General features: G+C 31.3%; 1 protein-coding gene across 1 annotated transcript in view; it reads right to left on the bottom strand.

The window, feature by feature from the left end:
• Positions 1-1,570: 1,570 nt before the first annotated feature.
• The window catches only part of LOC112688282 (single-minded homolog 2), a 39,896-nt gene continuing 18,369 nt past the window's right edge, over positions 1,571-23,097 (bottom strand). Inside the window, exons 2-12 of the mRNA XM_025561397.1 lie at positions 22,172-22,415; positions 16,614-16,790; positions 16,316-16,401; positions 15,794-15,883; positions 15,557-15,677; positions 15,384-15,478; positions 8,250-8,425; positions 7,940-8,046; positions 7,721-7,868; positions 6,712-6,940; positions 1,571-3,007 (exon numbers count right to left, since the gene is read on the bottom strand). Of these exons, the coding sequence (XP_025417182.1) occupies positions 2,591-3,007; positions 6,712-6,940; positions 7,721-7,868; positions 7,940-8,046; positions 8,250-8,425; positions 15,384-15,478; positions 15,557-15,677; positions 15,794-15,883; positions 16,316-16,401; positions 16,614-16,790; positions 22,172-22,283 (1,758 nt within the window). The 5' untranslated portion in view covers positions 22,284-22,415 and the 3' untranslated portion in view covers positions 1,571-2,590. The remainder of the gene's footprint in view (positions 3,008-6,711; positions 6,941-7,720; positions 7,869-7,939; positions 8,047-8,249; positions 8,426-15,383; positions 15,479-15,556; positions 15,678-15,793; positions 15,884-16,315; positions 16,402-16,613; positions 16,791-22,171; positions 22,416-23,097) is intronic.

Below are 23,097 nucleotides of genomic sequence, written 5' to 3'. Positions count from 1 at the left end.
CAGACGTCTGACGGTCAATTATACGTGATGTCCCGCTGACATTGTTCCCATTATAAACACCCTGTGGCACACGCGACTTACAATTAAAACGAAACGCAACGCAATTTCTCCCACGGGCCTGTTCGGGGTTAATATTTCATTTCATTTTTTTTTTGTTTTTCCACACAATACAATGAAATCGTATACCAATTAGTAGAAAAATACGATTTACGTTTTACAGTATTTTTATTTTATAAATTCAATCATATACTCGTATATGGTTTATCCATGTGTTTTCGTTCGGAAGAAAAATAAAGTGTTCGGACGAATAGTATTATGCCGTTTTAATTGATTTTTTTTCGACTCTTTAACTTTTTTTATTTATTTTTAATTTTTAACAAGACATTTTCTTTTCACATATTTTGTAGTTAAATATAACATTTATACATTTTACTGTTGATGTTTATAAAAAATATAAAAGAAACTAAAATATTAAAAATTAATAATCGAAAAAATCAATGGTTAAACTGATTAAATTACAATTATTGATATTTAAATAATTTGTCAAACAATTATCATATATAAAAAATGCAGTCCATTGCCATGGTTATTTGACTTACCACTAACAGTAAATTTATCGCCTTATTAACAGCTTTTACAACCCTTACTGAAATAAATATTATATCAAAATACTTCCGTCTATTCTGATTATAATTATTATGATTTAGTGTTTAAAAAAAAAAAAAAAAATGTTAACTATATATACACTGCATGATTAACATGGTTTACAAGTATAAGAACTATTAAAAGTTGAAACCATAATATTCATACCGGGTATAAGTATTAAAATAAAATAAGGATAAACGGTATACAATTCAATGTAATAATCTTCATACGACTATCGGGTATAATCTGCTTATTTTTAAATTATACACTGCGATTAACGTGTCGATTGCCTACAAGCAATACGTAACGAAGTTGTCTGTTACCGAACCGGCGGAGATAAAAAAAACTGTGCGGTCCGGTGCTAAGGGCCTGCGAGAGATCGAACGCTATTGGGAGAACATAATATTGTAGCAGGCACTAAACGTACGCAGAAGTATTCTTTTGTCGAGACGTTACAATAAATGTTCGTTTGGGGCACTGAACACCGGCTAGTTTTCACTGTTGGGATTCGAGTGGTTGCTGTGAACACGGTGTGATTTGTCGTATACGCCTTGCTATTGTGTTCACGCTGAACGAACCGTACAATACGACGAGCTACCCCAGACGTAACAACGTCGATTAACGTCGGTAAAGTGCGAAACAAGTGCGTTCAAATCACTGTTTTCGTAACAGAAGCGCTCGTGGAGATTAATAAGAACAAAAAAATAAAAACGGTTAGGTAAGAACTATACTCGTACGTTAAAACCAAGTACAAGAGTTACATATGTGGGCGTATGGTTCACTAAAAGTAAAAATAAATTCAGTATTATTTGAATATATATATATATATTTAATGCTATAATATATAATGTATATATAGTACATATACATGTCCATAATTTATATATATATATATATATAATAATAATAAAACATAAATTACTCTTTTTCACGTTGTATATAATATTACGTGGATTATGTACAAATAAATAATAAACAATCTACACGGTTAACAGGAATACGCATATTATAAACACATAATTATATTATCATGTTCTGCTTAGTATTTATGTGCGTTACGATACATTACATTATATTACATCAAATCTAGATAAATGCAATAGTATGATCGAAAACGAGAAATATATTGTCATCGCAAGGTGTATGTACAGTATTTATCATCCGCTGCTACATAAATTATCATTATTGGAACAGAATATACAACACTGGGGTGGACGAGATGTCCGGAAAAACGTTTTAACATGATGTGCGATCGAAACGTTTCCGTCAAATCTCTTTTTCTCTCTACATTTATATGTAAATCTCTTCATCTCTCCATCGAGTTCTTGCAGTATATCCGGATACCAAACATCGATGTTTCGAATCAAAAACAACGGCCTCGGCGTACGAGTCGGGCCGTTAACATCATCGTTCATCGTTATAAGAATATTATATTATATACGAAAGCGGGCGTCGACAGTGCCCGTGTACGATATACAGGTACGCGATCCTGTCCGTATTGTTATATCGTAAAAGAGTTGATGAGTTATACAGATTTGGGCGGAAAACATAGACGGGATGGAACGATGGGGCGCGCTCACCTCTAGGCTTAGAATGAAACGTATAATGGAAGGAACGCGTGATATTTTAATAAAATAATTGTTCGTCGTTGATAAACACATGTGTTTTTATAAGAACTATACGGATATCTAAGACGTTTACGACGCGGATGCACATTCGCCTGTCCCTATAAGTGTTCCGAGTGCCACTGCGCGTGAGCCATTTGACGCAGAACACACACGCAAGCGGATGTCATGTCGAACGACCTCGGTTGTATGGTGCGCGCGTAAGGAACGAACGATAAATACGTTCCTCACGTCCATCTCTCACGCCGGTCGGTCGCGTCGTAAGTGGTGCCGAACGCGTCCTCCGGACGACCTCTCGGCGGCGGCGGCGGTGACGGCCATCAGTGCACGTACTCGTTGACGACGGCGTAGTGTTGGGTGTCCACGATCACGCCGTGGTGGTGATGATGGTGGCCGACCGGCGCGGCGGCCGTGGTCGTGGCGGTCGCGGCTCCCACGGGCGTCAGCGTCTGGTAAGCGGCCGCCGCGACTGCGTGCTGATCGTCGTGGCCGGCCGCGGCCATCAGCATGGCCGCCGGTGGCGTGTAACCGCCCGCGCCGGCCTGATGCGCCAGCATTCGGTCACTCTCGTTCGAGCTGGAACAGCTGGAACCCGAGCTGAACGGCCGCGCGCATGTCTGGTCGTAAGGGTAGAACAGATCCGGGTAGATGTACTCCTCGACCGTGTACATGTTGTTCGGCATCATGTTTGGGTGATGGTGGTGATGACCGCCTCCGTTGACCAGCGACTGCGGTTCCTGGAACGGTAGAGTTATATAGATCAGTGTTATGCGAGTGCGCGCACGAAGGGGGTTGCGTTGGGGTTGACCACAGTACGAACTAAATTAATTTTCTAAAATTTTGACTTTATACTTGAAAATATACAAAATCCCATTCCTTTTTTCTTTCCATTCAATCGACGGAGGATATTAAAATAAACATTATTGTTCCTTCTATTACGATATCGATACACCATACCTAATATTATCAGATTTTAAAAGTTAAACTGTCGAGCCCAGTAAACCCTTGTCCATCTATATAATCGCTCGAGACATACATTTATTATTCAATTGTCGAAGAAACCCGCTTTGAATATAATTTCGTTTTATGGATATTTCACAGCATAACCTTTTGATCTAGAGATTTTTTTTAGTTATGTAGACGATAATAGTTAGAACTATTACAAGAATCTATTTCGATGTGATATCATTAAGTAAAGTAAAATATTATTGAAAATTGATAAGAACGCGTTTTTTAACACACTTGTTGAAATCATTTCGTTTTTTATGGCAATAGATTTTATTCACAATAATCGATTTAAAAAATATTGACAAAATACAACGCACGAAACAATGGAAATTCGTAATAATATTGCTAGTGACCGATTACAATCTACATATTTTAACTTTTACCACGATTGTTTCATTGGTTTTCATAATTCAGTTTTAAAAATTTAGTGCCGTTTTAATTTTTGTTAATTATGATTTACAAAGTGTTATTGGTAAGTAAATAATATAGTTATTGACGAGTGTGACTGTGCATAAAAAACTTTTTCGCGTATACAACAACTACCGTGTACCATGCGTGACCAAATTATGATAATATTTATCGAACTACAATTGACGCCCACCTAGCCATAACGATATGATTAGGATTTAAAATTTCGGAAAGAGATTTTCGGGTTTGTTATTAAAATTCTTTTAGTTCAAATTTGCCCCGTAAAATAACAATGTAATCGAAACATGATCAGTGAAGTAATTTGGAGAGGGGAAATTCATTCATATGCCTAGAGTTTAGTTATTTCAAAGTCGGTATATCGTCAAAATATAAATATATTTTTTATAAAGCCATTAACATGTTGTAAACCAGAAAAATGAGACGTGTACTGTACGGATACTTATGTACAAAGTACAAATCATTATATTTTGGGACTGGTTTCACGTCCACCTCCCTCCACGTTAATCGATACTTTGGTAAAATGAGCTGTTGAGTCGAAAATTTAATAAGAGCACGCCGATTGCTCTACTCTAGAAAAAACTGAATACGCCACTGAACACGTAAAAGAATATATATTTAAATAATAGCAGATACTAGTAAACAAGCAAATTAATAAAAATGCATTTTTTGATTGAAACATATTCTAATCGTTTTCGTTATTTTGTTTAATATATGTAATATAAGTGTCCACAACTCCTATGCACACACGTCACACTGTATAGTATAGTGTGAAGTGTGTAATACTCATATAAAATATTTGAAATTTCTAGGACGATAAACATATATTGTTCGAAAATCACGTAATACGTGCACGCAAACGACACTTCCGTGCACAAAGGGTCTCGCCCCTCAAAGTATTTGACTACACCCCAATTATGGCGCGTTCGCCGGCGGCGACGACGACATTTTAACATCGTTTACGCGCGTACCTTTTTGCTTATAATTGTTTGAATTACCATATAGTTTTTCTTTAAAAAAAACCACGGGGCACCATAATTGTTGTCCTACTTATTACAGTCATGTGGTAGGTTTAAGAGTACGCGTAAACTGTACCCTGATGTTTTCTAACCTATTTCAAATGGAATTTACAAGTTAATGTTTATGTTGTTGACAACATCCATAAATAGAAAGATCTAACGTCAAATATTCTCTCATTATATTTATATCAATCGAGATTTCTAAGAGTTGTGTAATTATATTAATAAGATATTCAAATGAAAACTAAAAATCGTGTAGGAACATATTATTATATAGACGTTTTTGGTTTTATTTTTCATTTATTTTTTTCGTTAATGACTCTCCGTAACAGTGTATATCATCGCTACGTTAGATGTTAGCCGATGGGTCGATGGGTACAATCGACGCGATCATAACAAAAGTCTTCGGAGAATTTTTGTCCTGGGATTGGATATTGTCGGACACATTTCTCGCTTACCTCGTATATTTCATATCATAAAATATTCTCACACGAACTATATGTAATAAAATAATCCCGTATTGGAACTACATAGTGTTCCCACACAAATTATTATTATTATACATTTCACGACGTTGGAGTCCGGCGATAACAACAATAGTAAATGTTCGAGAGATAATGTGAGTTTATGTACAAGAAAAAAGAATAAACAAATTTACGAACGAATAAAACTGAATGCCTGTAGTGTACGTATTATGACTTCTGAAAATAAAATAAATCTAACTCCACTGGAATTGGAAGTAGGACGAACAAATTATGTGATAAAGCGCTCTCCCCGTATAGCGTAACACGTGAACAGATTTTATACTTTAATTATGTACGTGTGAACACAGTAAAGTGTCACTCTATGGCATGATAAAAAATATGTTTTCAACGCATTTGTTGCGAAAATAGCTACGAAAACGATGACTGAACGTAATTCTGAACTCGATATATAAAAATGTACTACGTATGAACGTATAAGATAATAATAATGCTATGTATAATATATTTGCTCTTTTTTGTTTCATTTACGTACTTCACGCGATTATTTTATTTTATAATTGTATAAAATGTATACTATATTTATACAATATTTAATATTATTTTATTACCTAGCTAAATATTTCAATGTAATGTGTTCTTTATTTTTGTTGTGTAAAATCAATTTTTTTTTCTCTAACCGAATAATATCATGTAAAAACATATATTATCAAGGGTATTATTATTAAAATTAAATTATATTTACGGACTCCAATTTAGTTTGCATACGTTTTAATTGTTAAGTCACTACTGCCACTTAGTTATGTTTGGTAAAATTTCAAAGATTCAATAAACTGGAATTAGAATATGTTTTTCATTTATTTATCTCGTTATTCGTATGGCATTAAGGTAAGTGCGGAGAAGGCAACGTTATAGTATTGAATGGTTATGAAACGAGTTTTGAGTTTTATGTAACGACATTTTGCAACGACGTATAATGTAGTACGCCCAGCAGGAATGCAGTTCTAAAACATTTAATCTCCATTTGATTTGAAGTTCTACGAGAGACTATTAATCTCTATATTATATGCATGTAATAATTTATTACAAAATATTGGTTAAATGTTCGTGGTAGATACGAACATTTACATCACAATTAGTAACTACTTTAAAAACAGTATGTGAAAACTTAACAAATAATTATAAAATAATAGGTATTAAAGCATAATGTATTTTCATTTTCATTGCGCATAAAAATTGTTATCAATCAATTACTTTAGCTCTTGTTACGGAAAAATGTATTCTCCTTCATTCTATATCAAACGTTATTTTAATACACCATTGTAGTTTATTGTATATTGAGTATTTAATTATTAAATCCATTAACAAATGTATTGCATGTTTACAGTATTTCGCATGTTTAAGCAATAAGTTCGTATATGTTAATTGTGTATGAATTCTTATCCTCTGTTTTAACACAGGCCAATATTAAGTATTATAAAATGAATTCGTTATCGTAACACTTACGCTGTTGTTGCTCACGTAGTCGTTGTAAAGTCCGCCGCTGGAATCGCTGTACTCCTCGTCGGTCACCACCGGTGGCCTGTGGTACCTGTGATTTTGATTCGATTGCCTTTGGTTTTGTTGCGCTTTGGTCGGTTTGTTTTGAACGGTCGCCGCATCTTCGTTGCCGTTCTGCGACATTGCGCTACTGTTGTTGCACACGGACAGACACACGTCTTTCATCTCGGACTCGCTGTACGGACACGAAATCGACAGTCAATAAATAAACCGTATGCTTATTTAACAACGGGCGCGTAAAATATTTCCACGTGAAACGCAGAATCCCAACACTTCTGTATAACCCGTATGTATTTTGATTTACAACCCATTATGTTTATTATTTATAATACTGCGTAATATACGTCAATCGTTTAGCGATTCTTTGTGAAATCGTATCCTTACACCCAGTGACGTAGCAAGGGTATGGCGACCTGTGCCTACGGCAGGGGCGAAAATTGCAAAGGGGCGCAAAATTTTGTAAAAGTCGTATTTTTATCCTACAATCAAATCAACATTTTTCCATTGTACTTTTTGAAATACGTAAATGTTGTCTATTTGTACACATTACGTGTGAATTTAACGATGAAATTATGAAAATAGCACAAGGGCATTTACGTAAAAAATTTCATATGAAGAAATTATTGATGAATTTGCTAGTCATAAAGCGAAAAAAAACATTTTCAAAGTTTAAAATTAATATTGTAATAATAACTTATAAATATCAATTGTAAATTTAAAATAAATTAGTAAAATTAGAGGTTAAAAAAATATCATAACATCAAATTTTAATTGGTTAAAATGCGTTTTTTTCTAATTTTGCCAGGTGCGCTAACGAGTCTTCCTACGCCACTGCGTACACCGATCAACCGATTAAATCAAATATTGTAACGATCGACATGAGCACATCCATATGCGGTTCTTTTTTTACATCAAGTTCGCATTGTACAGATCCATTAGAGCGCACACCACTCACCTTAATACGTAGTTGACGCTAACTATGCAATGAGGTCTTGAAGATCTACTGTTGTGGACTATGGTTGCGTAACTCTGAACCCACACCCATCCACCGTCTTTGGCCAACAGCCTATAGTACTTGGTCGTGACTTGGCCTTTTAATAGCACTGAAACGAGCGACATCAACGTTTATTAATAAAAATCCTCAATTTGGATGTCGTCATTCTATAAAACTTACGAGTATGATGCGAAAGTCTCATGTTATGGATATCATTACCGTGAATATAATGATAGAGGGTTTTTTCTATTAGGTCTTGAGGTTCGTAGCCCGTCAGCTGAGACACCCTGTAATTCAATAACAAAATGTAACACTATACTTTTTACACAAATGTGTTGGTTAAAAAAAATACGAACAAACAAAGGGCGCACTATTCATGTAATACATATTTTATAAAAATAATTATAATAAATATATATACTTTTATATATCATATTCTGTAAAAAATATATATGTACTATTTAGTCAATCTTAAAAATATTTGACTTACCTAGCGTCTAAAAATATAAGTTTCAAGTCTAAGCTCGCTCGAAACATGAACATATTTGAGTGTAATTTAATTTCGGTAATTGCGTGTGGAGGTAATGAATGACCAACGGCCACTAGGCCAACAGTCTCTAATCCTGGATATTGTCTCACTTTAAGGTAACCAGAACAGTGTATAACCTGTATAAAAAAAAAAAACAAAAATAAAATGATATAAGAACATGATTTAAGAGTAATATTAATACTTTAATTTACGATGTTTAATGCATGTGATATACTATTTTATTTATTGAAATAATACAAGTTAAAATATAAAAACACTTTAATATAGTTAAAACTGTTCTCTATGAGTTATAATATGTCACCAACACTTTAGCATTTAGTAATAATATTTACTTATTGAATAATTTACTATCCATTCTGGATATAAATGGTGTACATAAGTTACTAAACTTTTAAAGGTATACGAATATTTACTGAATTAGCTTCAGTATAGGAAAAATCTAAATAAATTTTAAAATTAAAGGAAACAAATACTGTTAAAGATATCAAACATCAAGCACTGTTCACCTAATTAAATTATTTTTTAGATAATTAAGACAAACTCTATTTATGCATATATAATATATATGTATTTATATTATACATACATACATAAATGCATATGTGTTTATGTTTAGATAATATAATAACAAAATATATATACATTTAAATGTGTTTAAATATATACATATATACACATATACATATATATGTATGACCCTTTTACTGTATGAAGGCAATTGAACAGTATATTTACTTGAGAAATATGATCCCCTTGGGTGTTCGACAAAATACTCAATAATGAAACGGATGCGTATTTACACGTCTAAACAAATACATCCATTGGTACAAAAGTACTAACGTTTATTATGTAGGTGTACAATATAAGTACTGCGCTCACTACTCACAAACATTATATATGTGTTATTATGCCGTTGAAAAAACACTATTATACATATACATATAAAAATAACCTAAGACCTGTTCTAAAGGTCATAGCTGCATAATATGGTCACATGGGTTATAATAGGCTAGGTAATAATATAACGTGCTCACTGAGAAGGTGTCAAGAAGTCCATTCATAATAGCCAAGACGTGACCACAACCAAAAATACGAGATTTAAGTATTAGAATAAATTAAATGCGGGTCTCTTCACAGGTGTGATATTTTTTTCCTCGTTCACCTCACTCCTTCTCTATCTCACACACCTACACATCTTCTGTCCCTCCACCTCTCTCGTTTTCTACCTCGCTTATTTTGAAAACATACCCAAAAAATTCCGAAAAAATACCTTCGGCACCCCGGACAATAGATCCCGAATAGTAATAAAAATCATAGGTGTTCTTCGTGTCTCAGACACGTTGGAGCCGATCGTGAGGTATCAATAAGCAGTCGGGATTAGAGACTGTACCTATATATACTTCGAATGCGACCGGCCCGCGTAATCAATCTTCGACTATCGACACCGCATGTGGAGCACATCGGTGTAAAACGTTTTCACTCTCGCATTCGACATACCCCGACTTGGACACGTTTCGGAAAACTTACCTATGGCGAACGTTCGTAATATTACACAATGGAAAGGATTTGAAAATGCTTGTGTATTATTTTTATCGTCGAGTACAATGCTCTAGAACGTGACTACCTATTGCGTTTCGCATTTTCGTATAATACATACAATATAATACAAATACATAACATTACGTGTAAGTACAATAGTCGGTGTGTCGCCAAAAAAAAAAAAAAAAATTAAGTAAATAAATAAAAAATAAAATTATTTTTTTGCGCAGTAAGTGTACATTCTTAAAGGTAAATTCATAGCACAAATTTTATTTGTACACTTTCACACTACATATATACATGACAAGTTGTACATGAAAAATCGTCTTAGGTATAATAATTTATACCATAATATAGTGTATGCAAAATTATTTATCAAAATATGGCCACATACGCATGTATAGGTATCGGAATCTGTTGCGACAATGCGAAGACATGCACGTGTGGACTTAATTTTAGTTGTATCTGAAACTAAAACTTCCTAATAAAGATCTTCAATCATGGATAGTTTTACATTTACGTATATATATATATTATGATCGGCATTGGTATAAGTGTATCTACTCACAAAAAAAAAATTAAGGGAATTATTACACTTTAACTATAAATATAGTAATACCAATATATTAATATTTCGATAATGTTTTAACGAAATAAATTTTTTATGAAATAATTATAAATATTTCTATATGATACAATTTTATCTTGTGTTTTACATAATTTTCAATTTATCCACTTTGATAAGTTACGCTATTTTTCTCTAATCAAGTATTCTTAAATTGAAACGAATTATTAAAAAAAAAAAAAAAATCAAAATACAATTTCCTGGTACTATCAATGTTTAATTTATCTATGAAAATATTGCTCAATAATTTACACTTTTTACTATTCCAATAATTGCTTAACGAAAAGAAACATTAAAAATAAAATATTATGTAAGCCATCCATTACAACTAATCATAATAACTTCCTCGTTATAACAATGATTTATTTAAGTTACTTTTAAGTATATTTTAACTTTTTCCGAATACATAATTGGTTTTTTTTTCAACGATGCAAGACAGACAATGTTTAGATGGCATAATAGTAAAAATCAAATTAGGATAAGCCACTTTACAAACATATCAAACAAACTATAATTCCATATATAATTTAAAAATGATTTGGTAATTTTTAAATTTTCATACGGAGAAACTTAATTAAATTAAATATCTTCATTGATAAGAAAAATAAATTATATTTTAGTAACAATTTTTTGATATTGACTAATATAAATTTATATTAAATATTCAAATTTTGATATTTTTTAATACTAGCTAGTAATAATATAATTTAATATTCTTAATATTACATTAGTAATCGTAGGTATTGCTAACAAACGGATATATATGTAATATAATGTATTCTAAGCTTATGTTTAGAAACCTAAAAAATATAACGATTATAAATTTTAAAACTGTTGTGTTATCTTGATCGATTATGCGTCAAGTATATATTTATTCGGTCAAGTTAATAATTTATAGACGAAGTATTCGCAGAGTCTTATCAGAAACCCTCGCCGTAATAATAACAATAATAATATTATCGTAATATGTTCATAAGTCAATTTCTCAGTTTTCGATATATCGCATAAAATAGTTTTAACGGAAATCAATTGTCAATACGTTAACTTAAATATTATCAGTCTCTATGATTCAATACATTACGAAGGAAATTACCTACTCAATAAAAATCTAAGGCGGTTATTTTAAATCGGTTAATTTCCTCTCAGAGTGACCTCGCGAAAATATAGGGACGATTTTGGAAAAAAAACAGAGGTGATAAATGTAATCCGTTTTAGTTTCAGAATCCGTGATCAAACAATATAGGTATATTACACTGTACATACTTTTATGTATCTCACCTGTCCGGCAGACTATGTGTGGCAAGAGTTGTACGCGTTTTTTGTATCTCTTCGCACGCGATCGAGGATCGTCCAGAGGGAAATAATATAAAAGAGGAGGAGTATTGAAAGGACGCCCGCGGCGCGCACGGCCAATGGCAAACGGACATTCTAAACACAGGTAATATATACGACTACGATTAAACGCGCGCGCGGACTCACACTCACATAACTATGTACAAATACACACATGCAATGTACACGAATGTATACGCAATACACACATACACACATACATACACCTGGCCCCCGCAACATGGCGCCCATTTTATTTCACTCTTTTTTTTTTTTAATTTTTTCTATCCCATTTCCTGCCCCCCTCATATATATTATAACAATCGACACATACCATGTGCACGCCGTAAGTATGAACACACACACACACACACACATATAATTATACAATATAAGTGCATATATATATATATATATATGCAGAACGCGTTTATTATACGAGCCTATATATGCGCGAGCATTAGCTCCGTAATGTATGCACGAACACACGCCGAGGCACATGAGTGATTTTTATGGTCTACACTTAAGCCGTATGCGACACAAAAAAAAAAATGTACATACTACGTACACGGATATAATATGTATATTATTATACATGTATGTGAGTAATAAAGATCATAAATCATGAAACTTTGCCATGGGTGTAGAAAAAGTATGATATATCATTATGTTGTTATACGAACCCGAGCGGTTCGTGATACAAAAGAACGGATTTAAAATTATTAAAATTGTAAAAAAAATAGTAGACTTGAAGTCGTCCCGTCATTCGCTACAAAATCACGTAAAAATCACTGTACAATTAAATCACATAGTAATAATACGTGCTAATAATATAATATAATATAATATCTAGCTGGTATTCGCTTTGTGTTGTGGCCAGTCTCGATTTAATTTTAAACCGTACACGCTGCAACGGTAGTCGTCCCGTGAATGCGGCGGTGGTTGAACACATAATTAATTTTATTCTATTTTTTATTTATTTCTAGAAATTACTGGGCCTCGTTGAGATAAACCCTTGCGGAGAAGGCCGATCACCAAAGCAATACTGTCGAACAGGCCGTGGACAATACAACTAAGTGCTAGATAATGGTGAGCTTTCGGTCACGTCGAACAGCCGTCGACCTTATACGTATTAATGGTACAATATAATATACGCGTGGGCAAAACTGCGGTGCAGACAACGGAAACAATTGAATGGCCATGTAGTAAGACATAATGGAAATAGGAAAAACTTCAATGAACGTCCCAATTCTATGTGATGGAGGCAAACGATCGCCGAGTATAATACCTGTATCATTATTTCTATACATTACGAAATTATATTATTGGTCAGGACCCGGGAACTTGTAAACTTGCGGTTGGAAATTCGTGACTTAGTGAATATGTAAGCAACACCGTAGGTGTGCTGATTTAGTTACATGGAATGGACCTAGAGAAAATATGTTGTCTCTGAACAACTCTAGAATCAACGAGAAATATGTAATACTATGGGCAAAACGTCGCGTATATATACGTATATATGCATACGATGATACTATTAGAAAATAGTCAAATAAATCGACTTTAAATCCTTTGGTATAATACTTAATGTTGAAATAGTAGAATATTTAAATTTTTAATACTATATAAATACGTAATATTCGATCTATAAGTTATGATGCCGTATTGGTTTGATTTCTCTTTTAACTTTGTACATTAGTGAAATATATTACTGTTGGAACGTTTAAATTAAATAAATGTATTAATATCATGTTACCAAATAATACATTTAATAATAATATACAATATATTAATATTATTAATATTATATATGAATTTTATATTATTAAGTTTCTTCTTATATTATGTTTTAATGTTTTCTAAGCTTAATTTTTTTACTTCCTTAAACACCAACACTACACTTAGTACGAAAACATTTAACGTACTTATACTAATATTAAAATTTACACCTAATACACAATAATAATTATTTTAAGTGTAATAATGGTGAAGGTTATTCTGTATTGTTTACACAAATAATTGTTTACATACTAAATTCAACTAGTTTTAATCTGACTTATTATTATTATTATGCCTAAAATATAATATTTTATAAACATTCATTCTTAGTAAATAGTTACATTATGTTTTCTTCAAAATATTATTAAAATATTGTCCGTATTATGAATCATATAAATTACGTTTAGTTAAGTAATGAATATGAATAAGTAATTAGAGATTTAATAATATCTTATACAAGACATGAAATATAAAAATAAGTGTAAATTTAAATTGCACAATTTTTTTAATTTGTTTTATCTCATTCACTGTTTTCCTATGCAGATAAATTAATGATTTCAATTTATAATTAACAAAAAAAAAAAAATGATCATTGGTCATTATTCAATAGAAAAATGTAAATTAATTTTTTATATGCAATAATAGTTTAGTATAAGAGTAAAAATTAATTTAAACAATGATTTATTAGCTTTGTTAGTTTAAACACGTGTATGGACTCAAATCACTAAGAGACGACTGAATAGTAAATTATGAAAAAGTAAACACGTTCAGGTTTATTTTTATTTTTTGTATTGACTGTAAGTGTTTAAACTGCCACCAGACTATTTTATAGCTTTATTGTTTAAGGTCTGGCTAGCAATTTAGTGCAACAATAATATTAAATGTCATTAACCTATCGGTAGCGTTGTTTATCCATGTTATTTTTAATAGTTTTAAATTTTACAATAAAACGAAAATAATCTATTTAATTGCTTTTTTTTTCTTATCGTTATCACATTTATAGGTACCTAAAATAACAATTTACGTGTCTTTATATCTAATTAATCTTAATCTACGTGAAAAAAATGTAGGTATTTTTAATTTAAAATTGATAATGTGTAAATATGAAATACCTAAAAAATAATTAACTTATAAAATAATCTTTTTTTTAAAAAATTTTAAATACAAAAACATTATATGATTTTTTATACTTTAAGATAAGCTACATTATCTGATAATAAATTAAAAATAAAAATATAAATAGGTTTTGCGTAAAAGCAAATAAAAAATTTAATATTTTTGTAACATAAACAAGTACATTTTATGTACCTTTCTAGAACCTGAAGTTATGAAAATAATAAATGTTTTGAAATGATAGGTTGTTCACATTAAAAAAAAAAAAATCCCATTTTGTATACGTCAATAGCAAAACAAAAACAATATGCTGCAGGTTGGTAACGTTGTTGGTTGATGTAGGAATTTCATAAGCCTTAGACTCATCTTTAATATTTTGAAGCTATTATTATTCATTTTTTTTAATTAATAAACATGGAAATAATATTCATGGAATTTTTTTTTTACATACCACTAATGTAAAGATGCAGGTTACAGAGCGGAAAAAAATCTTTATCATGAAATTTAAATTAACAAATCAAACATTGAATTAAAATGAATACTCAAAAATGGTTGGTTTACAACGAGAATAGATAATTAATATTAAATTTTTTATTTTAAAAACAATTAAAATTTGTTTGTTTAAATGTTTCAGCGAAATAGATTTATAATCCTATGTAAAAATAAATTATATAAATTTAGCCTACCTTGTATCCTCCTGTAGTAAGCCCTGCGTTCCTTTTCGCCAACACACATTTCATTCGCAAGAAAAATACACGTTGAAGTTCAAACACATTGGAATCTATAAAACCGTATAATAACTGATTTGTTTAGTATTTTCATTTGCTAAAATTATATAAATAGTATTGCAATAACTTACTCAACATCATGTTTTCCGAAGGTAGGTTTGGAGGTGGATGATGCGGACTCAGTACTGATATCATTTCATCGTGATCAGATTGATGAATATATTCAAATATACTGTTTCCAGTTAATTCCACCTGAACATAACACAATAAAAGTTATTATTAAATTGAAACTACCAGAAAAAATATTTCATAAGTGACCACTTTTTTTACTATTTTTTTCGTATGTGTATATGTATATATGTATGTACCTGTGATAATCCCAAGTGGACTGACGCTGTTTCAGATATATACATGATCTTTCCATCGCCGCCTACGACGAATATAAAGCCATCAAGACTCTAAAACATAAAAAAAAAAAAATAATAATAATTTAAGTAACGTTTTTCAATTAATCAATCAAAAAATAAATATCATATAGATTAATCGTGGCTCCGGGTATGACACGTTTTAAACAGTTCTCCGAGAATCATCGTTATATATTCATATTACGTTATGAATGTTAATATGTAGTTTATAATGTTCAATATCATTAATATAATATAATAATAATGATAATATTATTATAATTATTTTTAAAATGTTAAATACATTCAATTTTTATACGCATAGAAATTTAATTTAATTTAATTCATATAAATACATCTGCATTTAAATCAATAAAAAAATTAAAAAACGATTTGGAGGGGTAAAAAATAATGTCATTTAATTTCCGAATCCGCCATATTTTTCATTTTACCCGTTATACATCCAATTACCTTCAATATATTTACCTGTAGTAAATATGAACCGAGCTCTTTGATGCAAGCATCTTTGACGTGATTCGGTGGAGTCACTGCACCCCACGCGTCTCCCAAACCTAGACCGAACACAACCATAAACCATTATTATAATTAACATTTCAAAATAAATATTCAATACAGAAATATAAATAAATTATACCTACATACAAATATTGTATATATATATATAAATTATATATTTATGTACATACATTATGCATGGGTATTCATGAATTATACACATGTACAAATAAACTATTTGCTGATTACACCTGATGGTGGTTCTTACCGTCTGGAAAGACGTGCCTCATTTTCAAATAGCTCGTGGTCAACCGGATTACCGAGGCTTTATCTAACTGGCTGGTGATGGCCGACGGTAACGGCAAGAGTTTGGCAAGCTCTAGGAATTCGGCGTTCTCGTTCTCCCTACGTGTCCTCGCCGCATTTCTGCTCCTCTCTCTCATCTCTGTGGTACCCAGAAAAAATAAAAATAAAAATAATTTTAAATGATTATTGACACGTGCACGTGTAATATTAATTACAAATACATTATTATATATATTACATTATTAGCTATAACGCAGCAGCAGTGCATTATAATTCGCGTATAATAGACTTATGGTATAATAATATGAACAAAAATATTATATAGATGAAACGTATATTACCACCGGCGTGCATTTTGGGTTCCTTATATTTTTTCAGCGGCGAACACATTAATAACAGAATATTTTAAATAAAATTATATCGAAACACATGGCGAAAATTGTGCGAATCCTGCGACGGTTAAAAAAACTAGCTCTATCTGACACTGGCTCGCCGAGACAACTACACAAACTATCGGAACTAAAACAATTTGACTACACAGCATGGTTTGTTTTGCAAAGCAACCTTGACACCGAGTATGGAGTATACAATGTTTATAAAACGGTCACTATATTTGTTTTATTTCCTAGTCGTTTAAGTATTAAATGTTTATATTTAGAAATTAAAGAAAAAAGGTTGACCTCGAGTTTACCGTTGCAGGTCATTTTCCTCTGATGCAAATCTACCAATGGTGGTACTTATAGATAACAAAGATGTCAAGCAAAACTTATAAAACGTAATTATTTCGAGTGTATAATAAAGAACACCGACTATTGGAATATCGTAAAAATCTTGTACAAATCGATTGATTGGTCCTATACATAACACCACTTTCAAAGAATTTTAAATGTTTTAGACTTTTAACGATTCTAAAACTGTGGGACGCGCCTCTCTAAGGAGGCGTGAACATTTTTAAAAAGCAATAAATTATGAAAACATTATTTTTGATTATTTATATATAATTGAGACATAATAATGTCTCAAAGAAAAAACATCTAATTAAGTCACAATTAATTGGAACTAAGCAGTGCCAACCCTCTCTTTAATTTATATCTATTTAATAATAATTAATTTAAAAATGTAATATTTAAATCAATACTAGACTATCAAGCGCTATGGAACTAAAGAGGTTAGATGGAAAAATGAAAGAGCCCAGAGCCCGTGTTTGACAACAAAACTAATCATAAGATTGAATAAAAGAGAAAAGAGAGATATACTCGTATATTAAACATATTTAAATCTTAATATGATTTGGAGGGCGTGACAATGAATTTTATACTATTTGTCATTTGAGCGTTACTTAAGTTAATTATATATGTATGTATAATTATAGTTATTTTTTTAAAAAACGTACTACCTAAATACTGGTGTGTATCAACAGCAGTAAATTGAAAATTCTCTGTTCCGAAAATGTGTTCGCTTTTGAAGGAATGAGATATGCTTAACCGGGACAGTGTAAAATTTAGTTCACGGTAATATTTTTACGCTATTGTCAACGGACATTTCATTGTAGTTTGTGTGAAATCTTATCTCTAAACCTATTTTAGTAATAGGTGATATCAGTGTAAAACATTTAAAGCATTATTTTTCTACATTAATATATCGTGTTACTTATTCTAAACAACATGTGATAACGTCATTTCTTAAGTAATAAGGAGAACCACTATGCATTACCTATGCGATAACATTTGTTTCGAAGTATTGATCATGCATACAACTATGGACGTATGTGCTATTCAACCGTACGTACTACACAAGAGTGAAATTCGCCTGTTGTTTTCGAAAACAAGTTATATTCAAGATTAATTAGAAATTTGATGACATCACAGTGTAAACAAATAATTTTTATACGAAATACAATATATTTTACACACCGATTTGATGCATATTATGTATAACAATTATACTAGGAATTGAAACACTACCTGTAATTATATTTAATATAAGCTCTAGTTTTTATACTGAACATTAGACACCATAATATTAGATTATTAACATTTATAGAAAAATACGTTAAGAAAATACGAATGATTGATAAAGAGATAGAAAATTGAGAATTCGGAATTCCTATGTACTTATAATTTATATAAAAAAAAAAAACGCCTTAAATTCTACAGATACAACGTATACAAGGTATACGTATTAAGGTTAAGTAGTGTCCCTGGTGAATCGTCGAAAACATACCCTTTCCGGAAAAACGTTTTACTAAAATTACTTAATTTATTTCAATAGATGTTTTGTTTTAAGTTAAGTGACATTTTTTAATCTGATTTTGGTGAATTTTTTTCCAGCTCCGTTTTTTTTTTAAATCCTGATTTTTCTTTATAGGTTCTAATAGTTCTACTTCATTTTTAATTTCAATAACTACATTATTATGTTCTTTATTTTTTTCTACGAAGATCAAGATTATATGCCGGGATAATCGATATGAAATCATTAATTAAACCATTGCAATTTCGGGTTAGCCAATGAAACATATTTGAGGACAATTTTTTCTTTTCTTTTTTTTTTTTCTTCACTCTATCCTTATCAACCCATAAACCAGAATTTTTTTTGAAGACATATTATTGTTTAACCTACATACCTATTGACAATTCAAAATTTATTAATTTTGCTGTACGCACATCATTAATGTTACTTCTAAGTTTAAATGTAAAACAGTTAGGAAAAATCATAAAATGTTTTCGAAACAATATTATTTTTATATATTTTGATACAAAATGTGCTTATATTATTTTATTAATTTAATTATAAATATATATATTTGCTTCTTATTATTATTTATACTTCTAAAAACTGTGTATTATGAACTTATAAAATGGAAAGAAGAAACATCAAAATTATGATTTGTCATTAAAAAAGTAATCTATTATATTAAATTGTGTTCAATATTAAATTAATATTATTAATTAAATGGATACGAAAAAATGGTGTAAGTTATGATTGTAATAGTGTGCTATTCCTTGTATTATTATTATTAATTATTACAATACATAATATTATATAAGTACTTACAAAATTGTTATGTATGTAACACGTCCTTTGAATAAAATGACAAAAAACTTAGTACAGTTTAGTGTATATTAAATTTAAATTTAAAATAACATAATATAAACCCATATTTAACACCTAAATATATCATAGTTGGAAATATTTTACTGAATTATGGTTGCAGACCAAGAATATATATATTTATTATCTTACATTCTTACGATTTTTCGACGACACGCTGCGACATACTAGCTACTGTGTTTATTAATAACAATTTTTTTATGCATTAACATTTTATTATAAATTATACACCGATATTAAATCGTTAGTAATTGACATTGTAACTTAACATTATTACTTACTTCTTGTATGTCATAAGTATCAGTGTTCAAAGATGCAAAGCCACACCTACAGTGTGATTTATTCATTTTAAACATATTTCATAAAATGTAATATATTTAATATCAAAAAAAAAGTTATTAATTCGAATAATTTAAAAATATTTAGTTAAGAATAGTGACTTGGTAATTTTTAGTCCTAAATTTGCGTCTCTCTTGGAATTGCGCTCTTGACCCACGCTCTTTTGCCTTGCCTTGAATACGACCCAGACGTATTTAACAGATTGATTTCTTAAAAGACCACGAAAGGAAAAATACAACAAATTCTTGACAGGAAAACAGAAGTCCAAATTAAACTAATTTACAACTTTTTGTTAGCGAATTTCATGGTAATTTAAAGTTAGCGTGTGATGTCATACAATCTATTATCGCGGTGGCTCCAGTTTTACCACGTACTTATTATGCTATAATTAATACATTTTGACTTTCATATTTTTTTGAATGATTTATTCTTTCAGTTCTAACTTTTTAAAACATATCCTAATATTCCTAATGTATTTTAATTCTACCTAATGAAATTTTAAAAGTGTTTATTTAAAAAAAAAAAATACCCACTTTCTAAATGTATCACGATATTTTCTCCAGAACAGAAAAATTGTAAATTTTTGCTTGGATATGACGAACTACCATAAACATAACATAGAGCCATATTTATAATTTTTGTGCACCTTCTTATTGTAACACTTTTATAATATTTTATAAAGCTTAAATGTATATAACACTATACAAATAAAAGAAAAACGAAAAAGTTTTAAAAAACGTAACCGCTTTAACAAACACGTAGCGACAATCATTCATATCATAGTTCACGAAGGACTGATTTAGTGATTTATAAATCTTAAATAATTCAAATGACTAAACTGTCATAATTTTGTGCAATAGCGATAAATAATATCGGAGTGGGAACTGAGAGTACAATCAACAGTTACAATAATGTAGTAGAAACTAAATCGCGCCGTTGATATTGACTGTTGAACAGTATCATATTGGGACTATGCTATTATAATTGTTAATGCTATAACTTATGACATAATGTTATAAAATTTAATTAAATAGAAAATTATGAACTTAAAAAATATACCTAATACCCAACCCGATAAATTGAGTTTTACGCTAATAATAATGGATAAGTAAAGTTGAAGACATAATATTTAAATGTATAAACGCCATGATAGTAGATTCTATGGCGTTACACGTCAACTTCAAATGTCAAATATACCACCAACGAAAAGTCGTAAACATTTTTAGTTAGGACCATTTTTTTTTTAAATATAAAAATATTATTAATTTTAACCTTTCACGGTCCTCTGCACTCTGTGTACAATAAACCGTCGATGGATTTATTTCACGGTTCGAACTACCATTATGATTTTGCATTGGAGTTTAATAGAACAACGTAAATGCGAAAACATATTCGCTATGTAATATTACGATTCTGCAGGTAATAATAACGCTCTAAATCTCATCGGATTTCGCAGCAATAAACGTTATCGACTATGTCCAACAAACGTTGGATAATAATTATGAAGCGCGCGCGCGCGCGCACACATTTCAAATAAGATTCTTAACTGACTCGCGACATGTACGTACTACATGTAGGTAATACGAACGAGACGAGACGACTGGTACTCGGGTGCGTATCGTCAGATTTAAGAGCGCGGGCGCAAGCTTTATCGGCACGACCCGCCGATAAAAGTGGGCAAACCGCGGGCGCACGTGCGCGCGGTCGAGCGTCATTGGCGACTACGGTGACGCACTCGGTTTAGCGAGAACGTGATTTATCTACCAAAGCACTAACAATCAAAATCCGTTTAAGCAAAAATGTTTCAAACTCACGTACTTGATATTTCGATAGGGTACCCACCGCGGGTTTACTGATAAAAAATAACAGAATAAAAAAAAAAAAATAAAAAAAATGAAAAGTAATGATAATAATAATAAAGTTTTGAGGAAATAGCTAGAATAAAAAAAAAACGGGAAATGGCGGGGACGGTGAAACGTCCTTAATCTCGAACGGTATAACGAGATTCATATATATATATATATATAAAATATACGTTACAATATTATAATACTACGCATATTTATATACCTTTGGGCATCGGTAACTCGGATTTCCTGAAGCATTTCCTTTTCGTTTTCATTTTCAACTGCTGGCACATAGTAGTCCCGTAAGTCGGCGGCAAAACGTTTTCCTGGCACATGTGTACACGTTCGACTGTGTTTTACGATCGGAGCCCACGGCGATAGAACATTAACTGTGCACCGCACTACGATGACCACTACTACCACCGCTATTCGACGACCGCCGTACTCGTACGATACACGGTTTATACCTACACACGCACGGAGCACACTCACATTAGACACTACGCGGGGCACCGCTAAAACGTATATGGCCATGTACGCGCCGACGGGACGGAGAAATTTTGGAAACACATAATAGACGCACACCAGGTACGGCACGGACCGTAGGGCGAGGTGGAGGGGCCAAAAAGGTAGACATAGGGTCGCCGAGCTATTCGGGCTCCTCGCAGTCTGGCCGACCCGAACGCTTTGTCCGGTCGAAACCTTTCGGGATAAGTCACCGCACTACATGTACTACAATGATATCGCACGCGTGAACAGATGTGTGTTTTATTGACGGGACGGTCTTCTTATTATTTTTTTTTTTTTTCCATAAAAACATCACAATTTTTTTTTTTTTATGCACACACGCACTCGTACATTGTAGGGGCACGCACGATTTTAGTAGGAAATCTATTGAGTTTTCAGGTAAAATTTAAGTCTAGAGGAACAAAACAAAACGTATTATTATTATTATTTTCCTCGTCGTGATGCCGCCGATGAATACCGATTATAAATTATAAACCTACAGTTATATGACAACATAATATACTTAGATACACATCTATTGAGCACAATAATAATGCACGCGTTAAATAACGCATAAAGCGTTTTGTACATAATAAATATATATATATATATATATATATATATATATATATATATATATAT

Source organism: Sipha flava, unplaced genomic scaffold (assembly GCF_003268045.1).
Source record: "Sipha flava isolate LNK unplaced genomic scaffold, YSA_version1 38_pilon_pilon, whole genome shotgun sequence".
Taxonomy (NCBI): Eukaryota; Metazoa; Arthropoda; class Insecta; order Hemiptera; family Aphididae; genus Sipha; species Sipha flava.
Note: the sequence above shows the minus strand (reverse complement) of the source record. Positions and strands in the feature narration are given on the sequence as shown.